General features: G+C 51.2%; 1 protein-coding gene across 1 annotated transcript; it reads right to left on the reverse strand.

Annotated features, from left to right (window-relative positions):
• Positions 1 to 4546: 4546 nt before the first annotated feature.
• On the reverse strand, positions 4547 to 16364 carry CPN1 (carboxypeptidase N subunit 1). The gene is made up of 9 exons (XM_062580053.1): positions 15990 to 16364; positions 13050 to 13246; positions 12207 to 12362; positions 11700 to 11882; positions 10013 to 10124; positions 9106 to 9245; positions 8660 to 8759; positions 6898 to 7016; positions 4547 to 4829 (listed from the first exon to the last, which is right to left on the reverse strand). Exons 1-9 carry the CDS (start codon positions 16210 to 16212, stop codon positions 4698 to 4700), a joined length of 1362 nt encoding a protein of 453 aa, XP_062436037.1. The 5' UTR covers positions 16213 to 16364; the 3' UTR covers positions 4547 to 4697.
• Between the last annotated feature and the right edge of the window lie 5190 nt (positions 16365 to 21554).

The following is a 21554-nucleotide window of genomic DNA, read 5'->3' on the forward strand; positions in this document are numbered from 1 at the left end:
AAAAAAGCCTTCGTGCCTCATGGGATACCATCCCTCAGCAACACGCTGTAAAGCCCCACGTCTCGCAGCCTTCCATGCAGTCGTCACAGCTTGGCACTTGTCTGTGCATTTAGCTACACTTCTCCATAGCAACGAGCAAGATCGCAACTCGGCTGGCCGCCAGCGAAGACTGGGTTGCGCAGAGCAAGCCGCACTGTGAAAGTAGTGTTTGTGTGTTAGTACGTGCACAGGACAGGAGCTGCAACCCATCCCCTCTTCTGGTGCTGGGAACCACCTCTGCTGGCACAGTTGCTTTGCTCTTGGCAGAGGACCCAAGGCTGCACAAGGAGCTGGATACTCTTCCCTACAGGTATGCTTGCTTGAAATGTGGTTTGTTGGAGCAGAGGGTGGACATCAGCTCCTGACAGAGAGCTTTACATGTTCTCTTGGCCCAGAAGTCTGCTGTTCTTCCCAACAGAGACTGCCTAATGAATGGAGCTAGGACACCCCATTCACTACGCAGCAGCTACAGTCTGTTTGCTCCAGAGGACCTTAGCCTGAGCAAAGATGAGTAACATCATCTTCTGCCTCAGGGAAGTCCAACACTGCGGGAAGCATAATGTTTGCTCAACAGTATGCTTCCACCAGGTGAATGGCTCAACTTGGTGCTTCATGAGCAGAAAGGCTTGTGTGCTGTGCGTAGCTTAACTGGAAGCTCTCTGTGCTTATAGTCAGCGAGAGCCACAAATGGGACCCAGACTGCACACAGTTAGGGATGAGCTTGGTGCAGCTCTGCTTCCTTCTCTTGGGCACCATCAAATGGTCACGCAGATATCCATGTCCACAGAGCTGTGGCACTGCAAGGACAACAGCACAGAAACGCAATCAGGCGGCAAAGGATGGGAGATAAATGCAGTGGCGCCTGTGGGTAAGCGTGCACAGCCCTTTAGTGGGAAGCAATGCAATTGGTCTAAACTCATACATACCAGTACAGAGGTAACATAATCCAAGGAAAACTGAGTCTTTTTCTGGGAACTCAGTCCTCAGACACTGAGACCTGTGGATCAGTCACAGCTCTGAGACCCCCTTCCCAGCATCTGCTAACTTCTGCACTTGATTTACGCTATCCAGTTGTGTAGACTTATGTCCCTCTTATGCACTTACCTTCACTATAACTTAATGATTGTGCTGAGCTTTTCATTGCCCTTTTCCCTTCCAGCCTACCCTTTCCTTGGTTTTGAGTCCAGCTTTTCCGATTTTCCAATAAAAGCTACACACTTACAAAAGCCTTTTATATTTTCCACTGTAAGATGTGCTTCCCTGTACTTTTACATTAAGCATTTGCTGACTGTTAATCATCCATTTCTAGCTCTATCTTTTCTATTCTCAGTATTGCTAGAGAATTCATCATCCTGATCCCCCCTGCTACTTTTCAGGTCACTGCTGTGACCAACCTGCCCCTCCTGGTATCGCCACAAAACCCAACCCGCCTCTCCTGGTATCACCACAAAAACCTATCTCTTGATTCTCTATTCTTTGAGTTCAGCTGTCTGTAGTTTCCCACTTTCTGCCTCCTTTATGCCAGCCACAGAAAACAGTGCGCACAGAGAAAGAAGTCCCCTTTCTCACTGAGGGTAATGATCATCCCAAGATCCTCACAGTCTTCCTTGTAAAAGTTTGGTTCGTTCTTCTGTGCCCAGCTTCACATTGTTTATCCCATCTCTCCGTGTAGTTCTGGTCCTCTCATCTCAAAAAGGATAAATGAGACCTGAAAAAGGGTTGGATGCTCACATGTATGGGACAGACTTGAACAGTGAACAACTGTGCGGGCTGGGACTCTTCAGCCTGGAAAAAGGACAAGAAACAGGGTGTGTGTGTGGGGGGGGGGAGACGGTCCCTGCAAAATCATGAGTGGCCCAGAAAGGCTGAGGAAGGATTGACTGTTTAATGTTTCTTCTGACACAAACCTGTCAACTACTTTTGCCTTGACTGGAGCCTCAAATGAATGTGAAACCATTGTGCTGCAGCGTCCAAAAGTTTAGCACTGTTTTAGCCCACGCTTCTTGCAACACTTGGGGCTAAGTTCATGGCAAGCCCTAGAGAGGCGGGCTCAAGAGAGTGGTGCCTCGGAAACATTTTGTAACCATGTTTTCACGTGGAGAGCTTGACCATGGCCAAGTGGAGCTTTACCAAACTGCTCAGCACAAAAATATTCAGAGCTGGGAGGAGGACAGACTGGATGAAGCTGGACAAATCCCAGCCAAGAGAGAGACTCCTCCAGAAAGTTGCATCTTGTAGGAACTGTTTTATAAGGGAAAAAGCTCGTCACCGAGATTCTCAACTTTGCTCCTACGCTGCTGACCCAACAGCGGCCTGCAAAGGTGAGTGCTTCGGCCTCCTGGATGGGCTGCCTTGTTCCAAACTGAGAAGAAATCTCAGTCTTTTGACTCTGCCCTGGAAAGCAAGGGGAACTGTGCTATTACTACATTTTTCAGGGCCACAAGAGGGCATCATGAGAGCACCCTGCAGCCATCAGGCTCAGTAAGGGGACCTGTGGCAGTTATCCAGTGCTGGTGGCATGGGCAGCCCTGTGCAGGCAGAGGTGTCACACTGCCTAGGGAGCCCCCAGCTGAATTAGTCAGCATTGTAACTACAGCAAGATCCCACCTGTGGGCTCTGACCTTCTCCCTGGGAGCCCTTTCTTCAATCTTAGCTTCGTGCACATCCTTGGAGGTGAGTGGTTAGCTCAGCCAGCTGAGCTGGTGCCATGGTTGAGGAGCAGGATGACCTTCCTGCACATTGGTCAGATGCCTGGCAAAACCTGGACCCTTCTGCATGCAGCATGGGGCCAGGCCGTGAGGCAGACAGAGCAGGCCAGCCTTCCTCGTCTTGCCTGCCGGTCCACTGGAAAAATGTCTATGTGATTATGTAGCTACAATTCGCTTCAGGTAGGGGGGACCCTGGAGTGAAGCAGCTGGGCTTGGCCCAGGGAAGAGATGTTAAACCACAAAGGTGTTTAAATGTGTTGGCCTCGCTGTCCTTTTCAATTCCAAACACCAAAAGAGAAAAATGCAGAGAATCTGAATTCAGCTTTGGTTACGAACGCGGAACTGGCCAGCGCCCCTGGCCCACGCTGGCTTGTACAGACCGAGATCACTGATTGCCATGGTGGCATACTTTATGGTTTCTGTGGCACTTCTTTGCAATAGCCCGAAGGGATAGTCTGAGGGCCAGGATGCTCTGCCTTCCCAAGAAAAGTCTTGTCAGAGAAACAGCTTTTGTTAACAGGCAGTGGTACAAGACTGTATGTACACTGCTAAACCAGAAAATGCCACTATCATCACATATCAGAGCCAATGAAGGATTTGTCAGTGAGGGATGAAATGTAGAACATTGCCTATAGAGTAGGGTGGCAGAGGTTGCTCGTGGGACATTAAGAGAAGTCTGCAAAAGGGGAAGAACTAAGGGGATGGCTGGGGGATGCTTTCTGGACAGGACTGATATATGGAGAGAGTCAAGGGAAAATAAATTGTTGGGGTACAAGAAAGGGGCTTTTTATCCTCCTGGAGTTATTTATAAAGAATGCCAGAAGAGTTTTGCCTACTTAGATATTTCTACCACAGAAATACCCAGCATTGCTTTCATTGCTCTTGCTTTAACTCCAAACCTCCTCAGACATTGTAAACATGATTTCAAGGCCCACCCTGCAGTACCCCACCTTGCTAAACCATGGAACATGTCTTCTATAACCCAGTTACAGCTCACATGCCTAGCTCTGTGCTGGCATGGCACATTGCTAGCATCACAGTTATGCATCCATATTTCCCTGTTGCACAGAATCTTAAGTTTGGAGACTTTTTTTCCCCCAAAACCCTCACCTGTTTTGCACTCCTGTTTATGACTAGTTGTCAGAACTCACCCTGTATCACCTATGCTGAGACTAATAGCTTGTGCTGGCTAGAGCAGACCCTTCAGGAGACAGGATTATCCATTGCTTTTGCCAGTGTGTATCAGTTCAGCCAGTCTGACTACAAATAATCCAAACCAGTTACCAGAAAGTCCAATCTGTGCAGCAAAATAAATGTGGCATCACCAGCCAGGAGATGACCTTGGACCACCATATCCCAGTGCTGCATTCTTACCTGTGGAGTTGCTAACCAGTAATAGCTGTGCTATGCATAGGGGACAGACTGTGTTCAGAGCTGTCACATCACAAAGTGCTATAAAAGTGACCTACCAACCTGCCCAACCTTCCCAAATTTGAGGTTTACAGGTAGTTCCCATCCTTACCTGAGGGAGAAGCATGGGACTCACACTCAGAGTACTAGTGCCGGATCTGTGTGCCCAGATTGAGTCCAGCTGTCAAAGACCAGGGCCAGGATTCATTGTCTGCTATGCACCAATGTTTGAACATCTTATGGGGCCTGTAGCAACTGAGTTGAGTCCAAGAATAAAGTGAGCAGAGCTGACCTAGCTGGTCTGAGTGCAGGAGAGCAGGTCAGCAGCTATGGACACTCTGCCCTGGGAACTGCAGCCTAGGCACATTCTGCTGTGAATGACTTCACTATTTGCTCAGGGTTTAAATACTTCCTCATTTAATAATCTAATAATTAAAGCTAGTTTCATGCTGGACTTTTGGAAAGTTCACTGGCTGGAGTCATCAGCCAGGCCTCATACATATAATGGCTTCCCCCAGCTCTCAGCCAAGGGAGCTGTCTTCATCTTTGGGTCCGCCGGTGGGTGGCTCTTGGCACTACCTTCTTCTGAAGGGCTTTATTGTTTGTGCGTGTGCCTGAGGTTTTACGCTCTGGGGGCTTCCTCACCACGTCTTGTTTGAGCTGGAAATGCACCTGAGGAAAGAACAAAAATAACTATGTTACACAGTGTGTGTCTCCTGCTGGCTCAGGACTCTGCAGGATCCTGCCCCTGCAGCTAATCTTTTAAGCTCTTCGGCCAAGACAAGCATTGCCAATAAGGGACCTCAGCTAGTGTTATGATACAATGGGAACTCAGTGCTTAAATCAGCTGGAAACAATTTGCCCATGGAAAATCTTGTCCCAAAAAACAGCTATATTTCTTATGCAGAGAGTTGCTCCTAGGGCAAAGGAATGTCCTAGGATGGTTTGGAAGATGAGCTGTGAAAGGCAAATGATTGAGCTGCACTCTTTCTTCATCTTTTCCCATCAGAGAGTAGAGGAATAGCATTGCTTTGCATCTCTGAATATTTAATACAGACAATAATGTAGGCTAGACAAACCTTTTTATTTGCATCTGGTTAGCTGAATCCTGTTTAATCAGTCTTTCAGCAACAAGTGCTTCTAGAAGGTCTAGGCAAAAACTTCCAGGGAGAAAACAACCACCCAGCCAAACAAAGATCAAAAAAAAAAAAAAAAATGGCTGTGGGTAGAGGTGGAACAAGACATGCAAACCACTTAATGGTGGGAATGGGATGGAGGCCAGGCAGGAAGCTGGACTGGTGAGGTAGAGCAATGCCTGCAAAACTGCAGGAAGATGTATGAGAGAGAGTGGACAACAACAGTGCAAGCAGTTATAGGAGCAAGGGATTAGTGAACTGCAGGACATTGCATCACATAGACGGGGAATGGGGAGACCACAGAGAAAGGTGAAACTGGAACGGGGCAACATAGATTCTCTGCGAGAGGGACAGAATGAAAGTGGGGTACAACGTGCTCTAGGGATGGAGGGACATGAAGACCGGTGGGCTGCTGTGAGTGGAGATCTGCAAATCAGACCATCAGAGAACAAATCAAGTAGTCTACAGTAATGTGGTAAAAGCAAAATCAATTTTACAAAGGAACGCCAAAGAGCTGGATGCTTAATCTAGCAAAACAAAGGCTAGGAGTGGGCATGACAGATCTCTATAAATACATCAGGGAATAAATACCAGGGAAGAAGAGGAGCTATTTAAAGCACAATGTTGGCATAGGAACAAGTAGGGATAAACTGACCATGAATAAATTTAGGCTGAAAATTAAAAGGTTTCTAACCCTAAGAAAAGGGAAGCTCTGGAAGAGCTTCAGAGGCTGTGTAGGGTGGGATGAAGAAAAGGAGGGTGGGAGACCCACCGCAATGTATTTAAGGCAGAGCTTTGACCAGTATATGAAGTGAAGCATATGATGTGTGTCAGGATGCCACAATCAGGGGGGTTCTTGCCAGTCCTCCACTCTTCCAAAGAGACTGCATCTGAGGTCCTACTGCATTCACACGACAACACTGAGGGGCAGGGATTGCCACCCACTACTTTTTATAACCCACTTTCTAGCCATCCTGCCTGCCCTAGGAAGGACATTGCAAGAGCCACACTGCTGTCAAGAGCACCTGGTCCAACTCTGCCTCCCAAAGGTGCTTGGCTATTCTTCAGTAGCACCAGCCCCAACCTGTCTTGGGAGCTGTCAACAGGAAGAAGAGCAGACCTCAGCCTCCTGCTGTGAGTTTGCTTATGTGTTTGTCCCAGGTCAGGACGCACTGAATGGCAGAGAACTGAAATTCATGGAGCAGTGGGGCTAGGGGACAGATGCTGCCTCCAAACTATCACACCCTGGAAAGAGTGGGGAGGATGGAGGCAGAGCTCAGGAGCAGATACTGCAGCCAGCCTGCCAATGGCTGGGCACAGCCCCACTTCTCCCCATAGCAAAGAGGCAGAGCTACACAGGAGCCAGCATAAAGCCCAGTCTAGCTGAGGGCTCTTTGCAAGGAATCAAGGGGCACATGGCATTTCCTTTGCCCATTCCTCATTGTGAACTGCAGGAAGCTCTATGGTTCTGGCAGACAGTCTGTAGCTGCTGACTAGGCTTTACAACCCATCTGTGCCAGTAATTGGACATCCTCTGCTGTGTTTCTTTCTCCCCAAGGTGAAGACCTTTTGAGACACCCTCATGACTACTCAGCTTGACTCACCAATGAAGGTGCAGCTGGGCCCACTGTCGTTGTCACTGTTTGGGGCTGATAACCCTCTGCAGAGGCTGTGACCGTGTAAGTGCCAGGCAGGAGCAGTCGGAAATAGTCCCCCATGTCACCTAAAGCATATGATGGGAAGAGAAGGCAGTCAGGATGCACAGGGAACAGCTTAAAAAAATATCCCACTGGCTCTTGCTGAGGGTACTTCCTCTAGGGTGCTTAGTCTCCAAAATCCAGGCAATTTTTGTCTTCTCTTTCAAATTTGCTGGCTGCTGCTAGGCTGGATGTGCATTGGTGGCCTGGAAGTGAGAGCTCATTCGTGCTACTCAGTAGAAGTCTGCAAGTAAATGCCAGATGAAATGGGATGGTATAGCAATATTAGCTGTGCCTGTCCTTAGGAACACTGAAGCTGCAAATCTGAGCACTTGCCAGTCAGGAAATAGCAAACCTAAGCTCCATGACTCCTTATGCATAATACAATCTTTAATTCCTGTTGCTTAGAATTTTGCCATGTTTGGATTTTCAGCAGGGTTTCATCAGCTCAGATGATACACGTTGGAACTGTCAAAAAATAGCTCAGCTGCTCTCCTGCCCAATTCTTCCATTCTTGGAATTCTGCAAGACTCGGCTGGAGAGAGCGATGTCTGATTGGATCTAGCACTAGGGATAATCCTGCTACAAGTGGAGGTCAGACTGGAAACCATGGAGGGCCCTTCCAGCCAGCACATCTGTGAGTCTGTGATCTCTTGCGCACTCCCCTTATGCCTATGCAGGTTGGCATAGTAACTGCCAAATATCAGAGTGCCATTGAGTCACAAACCTATAACCAGAAGGAATTTCGATGATTTGATTGTTTGACCTCTGGAGAGCTGGAATACAGGCTATTTTGTGTGGTCAGTCCATACTGTCTAGTCAAATTGGAGAAACATGTTTACAAATAGGAAGTTAAGCATCTGCCACCAAAGGAGAAACCACCACAACCTGGATAAATTGAAGTGGCCATTCATTGCTAAACTAAATTCTGGCTTGGACTTTCAGCCCTTCTTCTTGGTCTGCTGTTGCATCCTTTGCTAGCACATATTTGAGCTCTGTGTAGATACTTCTGTGCTTGAGTAAGTTGTTCCTCCAACCTTCTCTTTGGTAATATACAAGTGTATTTTCTGCTCTCAAATAAAATAGGAGCTTTCTGAAGTCCCTCAGAATGATGTTTGCTTTTCAACTCTTGCCTCTTTCTTTCCTAAGCCCTCTCCATTTTTCTATTTTTGTCCACATAGCATGCTGGGTGCATGCTGCAGCCCTTTGCCCCCTTTGTCTTGGCTCCTATGGACTATACTATTTCTTATTCATTAGAGGATTGTTCCTACCCTCTCAGCTACAGCTTTATCCTCTCTGTTCATACAGGTATCTGACATGATCTGTTGCCACACACTATGCCTGCACTTGAAAATAGACCATTTAGAGAAAAGGATGAAACCAGAAAATCCTTTTCCAGATTTCACTCTTTCCAAATGACAGTTGCATCCTCTGAGCCTTCAGTCCAGATGCACTGAACCCAGCTTTTTCCTGGTCCAGCACACTCATGGGCAGCAGCATTAGTAAGGTACTCTCTATGCACTGCTAACTTCTCACAGCCAGTGCTTGTAAAATGCAAAATGTGCTGGCCACACATATTGTGGTGTCACCTGCTGACCCCTTCACACATAGCACAGATAGCTTCAGAGAGGCTCTATCCAAACGTGGTATAAGGAGATCAACAACCCACCAGAGGTGACATCGTGGCTGATCCCCTGGACAGAAATCACTGCTCGTGCAATGCCATTGTTGTTCTCGTCTGACACCATCCCTTTGATGCCCTGGTGAATCTGCAGGGAGAGAGGGAGATTCTTGCATTATAGCCCTTCTTGTGCTCAAGAGGGTATTGCAGGGCACTGGAGGAGAGCAGAGCTCTGGGGACACCTCTGCCCTTCTCTGCACCCTTGGCTCCCCAGCAAGGCCAGTCCAGAGCACAACAGCCTCTCCAAAGCCTGCCAACACCCTTTTCAGTGCCCCCAGCGAGCTCTGTGACTGGCTTCCAACTCCCCTTCCAGTGCACCCAGCAATCCCTGTAACTTTCCTCCCTCCCTCCCAGCATCTGCTGGTCTCCTACCGTCAGGGCCAGGGCCCACTGGTTTACAGGGAAGGGCGAAGGTCCCAGGGTTGCCTCCTTACCTCTTCAATAAAAGCAACAAGGGCCTCCCGATTGGCTATCCACTGCCGCTCCAAGTCCTCTTCAGGGGGGAATTTATTGCAGCTCAGCTCCAGGGTGATTTCAAAGCAGTTGGTGTAGAGATAATTGAAGTCCTGCATGCCTGAAAGAAGAGAAAAAGAGCCATGGCCAGGCCAACAGGGAACACAAGGCCCCTTTCCCTCCCCACTTCCATGTCCCAGGTGTATTGGCCCATATTTATTATATACCAGAACAGCCCAGCTCTCCTTCCTTCCTCTGCAGGTGCAGCCTTTCTCCCTCCAAGTAGTGAGACCAGCTCTTGCTCCCCCCCTGTGCAGCCCCATCCCATTGTGGCTGTCTCATTCTTTCCTTCAAGCAGGTCATTCATTTCTCTGCCTTTAGAAACTCCGGGAGGTTTTGCACCTCAGGGGCCATGTCTCCCTTTCCAGTTACTCTCCAATCTTTTCTTTTACCTAATTGCTGATTTTCAGTTTCCTCATGTACAGGATTTTTCATAAGCCAGCAGCTGTAAGAAATGTATTTCCTATATCCACAGTTTTGGGCCTTAATGGAGTTATCTCACAGGCATTCTTGGATACACCAACAGCTTAATGCTTCCTTATTCTGTCAGCATGTGGCAGATCTTTTCAAACCTCTTTTTTTTTTTTTTTTTTTGCTCTGTCCCAAGCCACTTCCAATTTCCCTTGTCCTTTTGGAGATGTAGACACCAAAACAGTGTCTAGTAATGGTCACAGTGCTGCCACAGCCCTTCCCTGCCCTTTCCCCAGCACTATCCCTGAGCTCTTGTGTTGGGGTCCCCCCCCAGCTCTCTACCCCTTCCCAGACTCTTCCACACCCTGTTCCCAGCTTTCTCCCCTCCCCTCACCGTCTTTCCTATCCAGCCCTTACCTTTGCTGAGTGAGTACCAGGAGGCCCCATTCGTGATGCCATCAGCAAAGTAGTCCCCGCAGTTCCAGCCTCGGTGCATCCAGCCGTGTGCGTACGAGTAGGTTTTGGCCAGCTGCAGAGAGAGCACCCAGCAGGTCAGGGCTCCAGCAGCAGGCAGCTGTGCTGGCTGACTGCTGCCCAGCCACCACGCCAGGTTTGGGGGCAACATTCCTGCTCACGGACAGTCTTAACTGGGGCATGTGGCAAGGAGGTCAGACAGCAGTCCGGCTCCTGTATTTTACTGCCATGAAATCCAACCCATGGTGGAGACGACTAGGAAATGTAGGCAGATGAAGGAGGAGGGGGAAGAGTAGAAACTGGGCAAGCTGGAGGCTTGCTGATACCACAAACGGCCTCTGCCTTGCTCCCACTAAGGTGAAGGGAACGGAGGGTGCTGGCCCGCACAGAAGTGCTCGTCCCCAACCATGCAGGCCCCCAGGCAGCAAACCGCGCTAGTCAGGGGAGCTGATACCCAGACTGCTCCATGCAAGGAAAACTTGCACCAGTGTCAATCCTGAGGCAGATATCATATGTATCAGAAGAATTTGTACTAGGAAAGGCTTTGGGCAACCTCTGTTTCTGGCATCTGTTTGTTTATTGCCCTTATCAAAGATTACTGATTACTTTTAGACATGAAGGCAGGTTCAAAACTGGGACAGTGGCTCCAAAGCCTGTCCTCTGCATAAGACCAAGTTTAAGAGAGACTGGTGTTTGCATTTCCTAACGCAAACTTTACACCTCTGTATTATAGCTCAGGTGTTGGTGTAATCTCATCCTGTCAGCAGGAAAACAGTTACTTCACTACATTTCTGACCTCTGAAGCTATGTGCGTGTCATGAGCTGACACCCCTGACTGCAGCCTCTTTCCATGTGGGTCGGAGTGCAGCCCTGATCACAGCAGGTCCTGGCAAGCCCCTCCATTGCCTATGCTTCCAAAAATGGCTGAACTCCAGCTTAAACTTATTTTTTTCATTAACTGTTCTAATACAAACTTGCTTATTCTTGTGCAGCATTCCTGTATTTCCTAATGGCAGCAGTGACTGAAGACACTGTTTTCTGGGACTTTTTAACGATGGAGAAAAACCACAGGCCTCAGCTAATACTAGCAGGCTCAGCACCATGTACGGAGATTTTCCGTGATTTCTGTGTATGTTCTTGGTCTCTTTTCATTCTGTAGCTTATTCCTCCCCATCCACTATTCCCTGCAGGACACTGATCTCCCTTATCCTGCTCTCACCAAACTTCCAGCCAGGTCCTGCTACCTCTCTAGGAAAATCCTGCACACAGAGATACATGCTATGAAGCTTTAGTAAAGCAGGGAGCAAGCTCCAGCTCTGGCTGGTGGGGCTGATGGCAAGACTGAAGATACTGCTGGTAGCAGAATTATGGGGAATCCAGGCATGACATTGAAGAGGAAGGGACTGCTGAGGGTTAAGATTAGCCTGGCTGGGTTGCGGGACCTGCCTGTGGCAGGACTGGTCTGTCTTGGCCCGCAAGTCTGTGGCCGTCAGAAATACCGTGTGTGCTAACAGCTATTGCCTACATGTTTCTTGAGTCAGCTCCTGCAAGTCAATGACCTAGAAAAATTCACATCTCCATTTTTCTGGGGCTGTGGGAACAGCCCTTGCCCTTGATGGCCCTTGCTCACCTTCTGGAACAGCTTATCATCAGGGGTAGGTGTGTTAGCTGTGCGCCGGTGGTTCCTGAATCGCTGGTCATGAGACTTATCATAGGGGTAATTTGCCACCACAGCTCCACCGTGCAGATTGGCTGAGAGCACAAAATTGTAGTTGCTGATCCACTGAATCACAGCTAGTGTCTCTGGCTCCACCTGCAAGGAGAAGAGGGCTAATGAGAGCAGAACCACAGAGATGAAGCTAGGGACAGAGAGGTAGGCTCAGCCACCCCTGGGCTGAGCTGCTGCCCCACAGCAGGCTGTGGCATGATCAGTCGTGTCAGCCCTCCTGGCAATTTGTCTGCTTCAACCCTTGCACCTGATAGAGGTGCAGGTTGTGATGTGAGGAGAAGCAGGTTGTTTCTGTGCATGCAGGAGGCATGAACAAGTTGTGTGCAAGGCAAAGGAGAATGCATATATTTTGGGTGCTGGGTCCCTATAGGAGGATGTTGTAGCACTCTCAGCATCCCAGACTGGTACCTGACTTTTCCAGTTGTCTGGCAGAGGGATGTGGTGGTTTGGCCCACTAATTTCCCCATTGTAGTACATGAAGGTGTTGAGGTCAGGGAAGTTGCGGTTCAAGTCCACTCCATTGGCGTTGTTCCTCCCAGTCAAGTACCCAATGCTGTCCGGGCCCTGTGGGGCAAAGTTGTATCAGCCAGGTGAGTACAGTGTGGGCACAGGCAAGCTCGGTGTCAGAGCTGCTGAGACCGGCCATTGTAATGGCTCTCTGGTGGCTTTGAGTCACAGCATGTGTGTTATTGTTGGCAGGAGAATAAAGAATATTGGTACTGACAGAGGAAAGTCGATAATAATATCTCCATTTTCCAGGGTCTCAAAGCAAGGCACATGCCATATAAACAATATACCTCAGATGAAAGGACCTTGAACAAACTAACCCTCCCCCTCCACGGCTGGTGACACGAAGGAATGGGTTAGATTTGGAGAGGTGGGCGCTGGAGGCTTTCTGCTCCATGCAGCCCTCCTGCCCCATCTGCTCATGACAGTGGCATTCAGCTGCCTCTTCTCTACCACCTCCCTAGCCTAGGGCAGGGTCTTGTCCACCGCCAGGGTGCTTCAGCTGAGTGCTGAGGACCTGGTATCCTGGGCATGTGTGTGGGCAGCTGGACTACAACCTGCTAGGTCCACTTGGGTCAGGACATGGGAGGTGAGCAGCAGAGCGCTGCCAGCTGAGGAGACCAAATTCATCAGGGAGAGGGGGGGGGAACATCTAGCAGTGGATCAAAGGGAACCCAGAAGAGCCCATTTTTGAAGGGCTTTCCACCCCTACCCAGCTGGATGAGGCAATTGCTTGCCTGGTACCTGCTTGGCAGCCACTTCATAGCCATCAGGGTTCATGGAGGGCATGATGTGGATGCGCGTGTCGTGGATGAGGCGTGTGACCCGCTCATTGCCCCGGCGATACTCCTCACACAGGAATTCAGAGAGCTGCAGCAGCAGCTCGCGGCCCAGCACCTCATTGCCATGCATGTTTCCAACATATTTGAACTCTGGCTCCACTGGAAAAAGCAAGAGAGCAAAGATACCATCAGCAGGAACCAGGACTAGGGAAGAGCCAGTTCCCACTGTAGAGAGCCCAAGGAACCCTCCGACAAATGGTGTGAAATGTCCCTTTCCCTTGGAAAATGCAAACGCTAGTGATCAAGAAAAGCACAGTTCTCTTATGGGCTACCTTCCCGTTCATCACAGGATGCAGGAGCAGCCCAGGCTTGGCAATGAGTTTCTGCTTGCCTTTGGAATAAGCAGGAGGATGTGTAATTTCTGGTGTTTCTGGTGTCCCTGGGCTGGGGAGAGGTAGCTACCGTGCCAGGGAGTGTTGGTCATCCCGGTATGCTGTTACTCCGAGCCCGGTGCTGAGGAGGCCTCCAGGGCACGCAGCGGGCAGATGAGGAGAGGACAGGCCATTTACTCCTGTCTAAGGGCAGACCCTTAGCTGTTTGCACTTCTCACCAGCATGTCACATTCCTGGCCCCACAATCTTTAAGCAGCTTTAGGTTACTCTGTGGGATATGATCAGTCCCTGGCTTTGGGCTAGTCCAGTCTTTCACTAGAAAAACACATTCTCCTCCAGCTGCTGCTTTTAAGCCCTCCGACTCTTGTGCCTGATGCCAGAGGGAGGCAGCAGTAGTTTCTCACCTTCAGGACACATGCAAGAGCCTGAAGCAGCCCTGGGCAGCTGAGGGGTGAATATAAATCACACTATCCCTTAGGAAGCTGCAGTACAACGAGAAAAAGTCTCTTGCCACTGACTTTTCTAAAATTAGGCCTTGAAATACAGATTCAGAGATTGCAGGCATAGAGCAGCATTCACTGCTTTGCTGAAGGAGAGGCAGAATGTGAGGGGTGGGCTAAGCTCTCCCTGCCCCAGGCAAGCCAGGCTTTTGAGTCACTTGGGAGAGAAGAAAGGTCCTTTTGCAGACTGGAATCAGCACTGGTAAGATGAGAGATATCGTGGGCATTCAATTAAAAGGGAGCCTAAGTCTCAAATGAAAGGGTAAAGACAAAATGGGGTGTCAGCACAAATACTGGGTTGACACAGCTGAAAACTCACATTGTACCATCAGTTTTTCAATGGCCAGTAGTGATGAGGACCACGGTGGCAGCACCCAGCCCTGCTGCAACGCGTGGGACCTGCATGGTTCGAGCACGGGGGACCTGTGGGGGTCCCCAGAGCAAAACTCACCACAGCTCCACTAGCCAGTTGCCTGCTGGAGCCAAATCTCCTCATGCCTTCACCATACAGGAGGCAGGCAATGTTTCTAGACATGTTAAAGACAAATTCTACAAAAAATTCTAGTTCAGCCAAAAGATACTGCTTTTCCATGTCCTTTGCCTTTGACCTTCTGAGCGCTGTGGCTCAGAAAAGGACACTGCAGGCAGGCAACATGTGTTGACTTGGTTAGATTTCAGGAGAAATGAGAACTGATTTAATTAAGTAATCCAGTTATTAAATCTATAAAAATGCCTTGGCGATACGTGCAGCCTTTATTTTTTCAAAAAAAGATCTCTGTAGGGACTCCCTCTTCTCTGCTTTGTTGGCAGGACTTGCCAGCCTTTTTCAACTTGCAGACCCATAAACATTACCCACACAGACAAACAAACCTTAATTATTGCATGCAAGTCCACTGACTCTAGGCTTGCTTTTCATAGTTTCTTTCCACAGCCTTCAAAAGGCATCCACAGATTCCCATAGCCTTTGTACTACAAGCTGAAAATATCGTGCTTTGAGGATGGCCCAAGAGAGAAGAAACTGGGCAAGAAGTCCAGGCTGCCACCATATCATGCCCCTGCTGCTGCAGGGCAGCTGGCACGGAGTAGGACAAGCTGAGCCTGCATGGGGCTAGGGAATGGCTAGGTCACCTCCTAAGCGTTTCCCATCTGATTATCTGCAGTTCTGTAAGTATAAAATCCAATGGAGTGTCTAGGGTCCCTCGTTTGCTCCTTGACCCCAGTGAGCAGGGAAACACCCTCAGCACCGAGGGTGCTTTTGCTGCGCCAAACGGGTGTCCTGCATGTAACTGTGCCAGCACGCAAGCCGGACATTGAGAGGGCAAAAAGCTGCTGTAAAAAGGAGACAGAGCCAAGCTTGCATCTCTTCCAGCGGGCACGAGGAGGGGTGCAAGAGAGCCCCGTGCGGTGCCCTGCCAGCCAGGGAGCCAGCCGGCACCCTCGATCCCCGGCGCTGGTTGCTGATGGCCGAGCCGGGAGCTGCGGCCGTAGCAGCTCGAGGAGCCGGTGCTGCCGACGGGGCCACGTGGCGTCGCTGACACCGGCTGCCTCAGGTGTCGCGTGGCCCGGCCAGGCTGGCGGGGCGGCACGAGCCCAGCGCTGGCTCCCGGCACCCAGCGTGGGCTGCCGCCTTGCTGTGGGGCTGGGGAGGCAGGGCCGCGCTCTCCCCTTGCACCGCTCTGCATCCTCCTGCTCGCGCCTCTCTCCCTCCCTGCCTGACCCTGAGTTTTGGGAGGGAGCGGGTGGTATGGGAGGCGCCAAGCGAGTGACACGGGGACGCCAGGACGGGCTCGCCTGGGTTTTCGTGTGAGCCTGCCGCAACGCACGGCGCCCGCGTGGTCCGAGGCAGGGTCACCCGTGAGGATCCCCGGGGCGCAAGTCGCTGCAGCGCCGAGTTTAAAAACCGGAGGAGCTCTGCACAAAACGTCTGCCAGGGCCGAGCTGCAGCTCACGCGCGGGCGGGCTGCGCGTGCAGGTTCACGTGCGCGCCCCTGCCCCGGCCCCCGTACTCACAGGGCTCGTGGATCCCCGGGTAGTCGCTGAACTCCAGCACGTAGAGATGCCGCCCCTCGACGCTGCGGCCGACGCTGTAAATCCGGGTGATGTAGGGACACTCGTTCTGCACGCTGAACAGGGCCTGCACCATCTCCTCGTAGCGGTGGTGGAGAAAGCTCACGGCGGCCGCCACCTCCAGCAGCAGCAGGACTCTCAGCAGGGGCCAGAGCAGCCGAGCCATCCCCCTGCCGCGCTCCGCGCCGGGATCGCGGGGCTCCCTTTCCGCCAGGAGCTAAAGTGCAAACTCGAACCAGCTCTTTCCAGTTTCCCAGCCAAGTGCCAGCCCACTGCACCTGCGGGGCGGGGGGCCCGCGGGTGGGAGCGCGGCGAGCGGGGGCTCCGCCGCGGGGCCCGGCGGCCCCGGCGCCGCGCAGGAATGCTCCGCGGCGGCAGCAGCCCTCGCGCACCCTCGCGCTGCGATCGCCTCCGAAACCCGTCTCCGTCTTTGGAAAGTTTCACTGATTCCAGTTCACTTATTAACTGGATAGCAAACAGGACCCCGAAGCCACTGGCTGTCACTGCAGAAGCAGCGCAGGGCTGGAAAACTGGCCGCCGCGGGCTTCGGGGCTGCCAAATACACAGGAACGAGAGAGCGGCGCAGCCTGGGAGCTGCCGTCCCGCCAGCGCTGCTGCCAGGAGGGGAAAGACACAGAGACCTCAGGCAGGGGGGAAGGCGCCTCGCGGGAGTCGGGGCTCCCGGCAAAGCAGGGAGGCGAGCGCCTCGGGGGCGAGTTTGCAATCGGCCTCGTCTCGGCCCCCCCCCGGGGAACTGCGTGCCCGTCGCCGAGCCCGTTTCTTGGGGCGAGAGAGCGGCAAAGCGGGGATGGCGCTGGGGATGGCGCTGAGCCTGGCGCTGGATCGCCCGGGATCGCCCTCGCTGAGCGGGTCCGCGGAGCATCCTGCACCGTCGCGTGCCGCCTCTGCCCTGCTGCCCGGCTCTCTGCAGCCTGCCCGGCCTCAGCCTTGCCCAACTGCTGGCAGGGTTGGCAGCTCCCCTTTCCCCCTGTAAGCCCCGCCGGGCTGCACCAGCTCTGATCCTGAGGCTCTGATCCTGCTCGCCTGCCCCATCTCCTGGGGAAGGGAAGGGAAGGGAGACTTTGCTCTAAAGGCAGCCCATCTTCCAGCCCATCTCTCCCTCCCCGAGCCCTTGCTCCCTGAGGAGCAGCGCAAGGAGATACGTGGGGCAACATGGGGTTTGATTTTGGAGCTAATTGCTGAGCAGGTCCCAGTGGGCAGAGCAGGCTCAGAGGGGTGAAGTCACCCCCACTGTGTGCGGGGAGTGGGTACAACAATTTTCTTGGACAGCATGGAGTGACTGGCAGCAGAAGAGAGTTTAAGAGCCCAAAGGCAGCTGAAAATGCCCTGCTGTTTATTTACAGACACAGCTGCAGGATGTTTCTAGACCTGGGGGATCTGGTTCCCCTCCACCTCTCTGCCTCTTGCTCCCTTGCCCCAGAAGGCAGCGATCGCCCAAGAGCCCCGGTGCTCTGCCCGCAGGCGGGCAAGCTCTGTGTAGCAGGCTGGCTGGCTTTGCAACCTTGCCCAGCAGAGCTAGAAATCCAGCAATTCAGCCACTCCGACAGCAATTTTCATCAGGACACCCCTGATGCTTGCCCAAGAGCCCTGTTGCTGCTGTAGTGAGCTGCAGACAGCCAAGATATACCATTGCACTGGGACGTGCCAGCACTAAGGCTTCCTTGGCTAAGAGATGCTGCAGGTGCTTTGGTCTTGCCACACTGGCTAGTGAGCACGCAGTTAGGATCTCCCCCTGCCACCATCCCCCACCATAAGCAAAGGGCTCCTTGGGGTGGCCAGCACCATGCTTAACTGCCATCTCCCTGCTGGCCATCATCTAGCTCCATGCTGGCTCCCTCAAGCCCTCGACAAGGGTTTCTTTAGCTGCCTCTTCCCCAGCACAGCATTGCCTACCTACACCCAGATGGGGTATAGGTGCCTCCCTGCCTGCATCAACATCTGCCTGGCTTGCAGTCTGCTGTCCTGCCCCCATTTCCCGGGAAGAGCAGGGGTAAAACCAGGGGTCCCTGTTTATGGCCTCTAAAGCGAAGAGTGCAAGCCAGAGGTTGGAGCAAGGCAGAGGGCGCTCCACCCCAGCATGGCAAGTGCCTGTGCTGGGGTGCCAGCTCCATCCTCCTCTCATTTATATCCTCTTTCAACAGGAAAAAATGGAGTCTTAACATTCCTATTTTTGAAGAACTATTTTCTGTAGAGACAACCAAAAAAAAAAAGAATATTACATGTATATAAAGATATTAATAGCCACATATTCTGCATATACAAAGATAGCAATTCATGTTAACGCCTTCTCCCAGTTAAACTCCATCCCACGGCATCCCTGCTTGACAGTCAGTCTTGGAGTAATATGCTTTCAGAGGTAGGAACAGCATCGCACCCATCTTGGATCAGCTAACGAGAAATGGTGCTGGAGGTGCCAGCTTCTCTAAGCACTTGTAGGAGAGCAAGGAAAAATCATTAAGCAAGGTTATGGCAGAGCAGCTGCCGTCTGGAAGCTGAAGGGAGTAAAAGGAAGAAGTCAGTGAGAAGACAGGTTGCAGAGACAGCACGTTTTGGGATGAAGGGACCCAGGATGGGGAAGTTGCATGGCTCACTGGAGGAGATGTTGCAGCTATTTAACAAGAGCCCGTTCACTCAGCGGTGGGCAGCTGGGCCACTAGTGCAGCAGGAAGGCCATGCACATATATGACAGATGGCAGCTCACCAGGGATGGCTCTTGGACGAGCTGAAGGCCAGGTGGCCTCTTGCTTGCTGGAGCAGGGGCAGCAGTGCAAAGGAGAGATTAAAGCGAGCGAAGCACCGCACGGGGTTTGCCTTCAAAGCATCCATATCCAGCAGTGGTGGAAACCCTGGCAGCTTGTGCAGAGATCCGTGGGTGAGCGTGGTAATGTTATCTGTATGAAAAGCTGCAACCGGTGGTATTTTGGAGTGGTGACATCCCACGCAGTGGTGGGAAACCCTTGCCTTGCTCACGTCACCGCACCGGGGTTGCTAAGTTCCCGCAGAGCCACTCTCCACGCAGTTCTCAGCAACCAAGGCGACGCAAAAGCAGTGGGCAGACTTCCAGTGCTAGCTGGTGTTACTTGGCAGCTGGAGAGCACTAGATAGGACTATAGTAAAACAGCACAAGCCCGCGCTTGGTCTCTCCCCTCCCCTATCTCCTCCCACGCTCTGCTTTCAGTGGTCTGTGACAGCCACTGGCAGAATTGGAGCTACACTGCTGCCAAGGGACATGAGAAAACACTCTTTTCCCTATGGAGACAGGGCAACACTGATACAAGAAAGGAATAGGAAAAAGAAATAGAGGAATGTTATATCCTAATAAGGAGCCATGAGCAACATTTGGGGTGGATAGAGAAGGAACTAAAGCATTACTAGGTTTGGAGAATCCCGTAACATAAGGATGGATGCATCTCATTATCAGGTAGTTGGATTAAAGCAAACCAAAGTAAATAGCATCTGCACACAATGCACAATGAAATTACCTTGTAAAGGCTGAAAGTTAAATGAATACAAAAGGGGACAGGATGAATTCATAGAGAACTGGGCCATCTACAGCTGTTTATTAGGCAGGTCCAGATACAATCACTTGATCACAAATTTCCTAAGCTACTAATAGCTGTAAGAGAAGGATCACACCCTTTCCTAGAGTACCCACCTAAATAATCACCCGCAGCTGGAGACAACTGCCAAAGCATGGGATATCTGATCTGACCTGGCATGGCTCTTACTACATTCTAGGAAAACAACATGCTAATGAAGTTTTAAGCCAACAGTAAACTAAGACATGTTAAAAAAACACAGCTGAAAACAGAAACAAATAATATGAGACTTTAGCTCTTAGAAACAGTGTAGGAAGTAAACAAAGACTTAATTTGGAAAATGCAGCTAAAACATCTGGGACAAATCATCCATCCCCCCAGATGTTCAAAGATGGAAAGACCTTGAGGCAGTAAGAAAAATGAGAGCAAGAGTGGGAATGCACAGTGCCACAGCAGCAGGAGCGAGAGGAATGCGAATGCAAGCCCAGAGCTCCCCCCGTATCATGCTCGCTAAGGCGGCAGGTCGCAGGCAGGAAGAAGACAATCCCTTCAGAGTCGACACTGGAAAGACTCCACCTGGTGCATTAGTTTTAATTCTGACCATATTGTTACAAGAGGAAGATTGGAAAATTTGAGGAACATTCAAGTTAAGAGCCATAAAAATGACTATACTGGGGAGTGTGCTTTAAAAACACACACATATGAAGTATGTTTGCCTTGGCTAAGCTGCAGCTGTGCACACACACAGAGCCACACAGACACAGGTCCCTGGGCCCCACATCCTTCTGTTCGGTGGGACAGCAGCCCTGGCACGAAGCCAGGGGTGCTGGCTGGGGTGAGGGAGTAAAAGGGGACAGAAGACTTCAGTCTTTCAGTATGCAACTGTGGAGAACAGAGGCACTCAAGATGCCGCAGGAGACATTCCCAGAGCGCTCCGGATAAAACTCAATGAAGACGTGATTTGGACATTAGCAGCCTTCCTAGGAGTGAGACTGCCCCCAGGAGGTCTGCCCCAGACCAAGAAGGGGCACACAGTGCCTTTCCTTGCCAGGAGGGGATGCTGCCCATCCACCAGGAATTTAAAGTCTGGTGGAGAGGACAGCAGGAAACCAGCAAGAGAGGAAATGCTGCCTTAATGCTTAAAGCCCCACTCCACTATTGGCAACTTCCCATCCTATAGAAAAAAAAGTGAGAGAACTCTACCAGTGTCTGTTCAAAAGTCTTTATTTGTGATAAGGATACAGAGATTTGTGTGTGCATCAAAACAAAGATCTGTTCCAGCAGGGCTGAGCTGCCAGGAGAAAGCATGTGGCCCAAGTGTCAGGAGTCACAGACAGCGGTCCTCAGCATGCTTCCCTTTGGCTGTGGCATTGGCAACACTGGCAGCCCCAGCATCCCAGAACAAGGTGTTCAGCCCCAGTATGTGCACAGTGCAGAGGCTGCACCAGCTCTGAGTGCTGGGGTGGATGAAAAACAGCACAGGACCAGCAAAAGTCTGGATCCACATCATCCAAAAAGCATCTCACTGCAGTGATGATGGCCCCACTTCCACATGCCCTGCTCCCGACAGCAGCTCCAATGATCCAGGCAGTTTTGCTGTGCTTTGCAATGGGGCCAGAGAAATCAGAAAGGCTGGCTGGGTGGGAAGGAGGGTGCACAGCAGATCCTCTTGTCAACAGTGGCTGCTTTCTACAAAAGGTGTAGGAGAGTTGGAGGCATCCAAGACCCCCCCCCCCCCCCCCGGCAAAAAAGAAAAAAAAAAATCTCAGCCCCCTTATAGTTGTGCCTCAGCCCTCATCCATTGTGGAAGTCACCAGGCCCAGCCTCAGCCTCCTCTGCAAAGCTGTGAGGTCCCACCCAGGGAACATTCCTGAAAAAGACATCTAAGCTAGAAGCCAGAGACATCAGGGCCTCACCCCCACCAGGAAACTCATCTTAAGTCTCTGCA

The sequence above is a fragment of the Rhea pennata genome, chromosome 7, assembly GCF_028389875.1.
Source record: "Rhea pennata isolate bPtePen1 chromosome 7, bPtePen1.pri, whole genome shotgun sequence".
Lineage (NCBI taxonomy): Eukaryota > Metazoa > Chordata > Aves > Rheiformes > Rheidae > Rhea > Rhea pennata.

Coding starts and splice junctions, on each gene's coding strand:
- CPN1 (XM_062580053.1), bottom strand. CDS start 16,212: ATGGCTCGGCTGCTCTGGCCCCTGCTGAGAGTCCTGCTGCTGCTGGAG. Junction 10,125..11,699: donor ATGATAAGCTGTTCCAGAAG/GTGAGCAAGGGC, acceptor CTCTCTCTGCAG/CTGGCCAAAACCTACTCGTA. Junction 8,760..9,105: donor TTGTTGCTTTTATTGAAGAG/GTAAGGAGGCAA, acceptor CTCTCCCTGCAG/ATTCACCAGGGCATCAAAGG.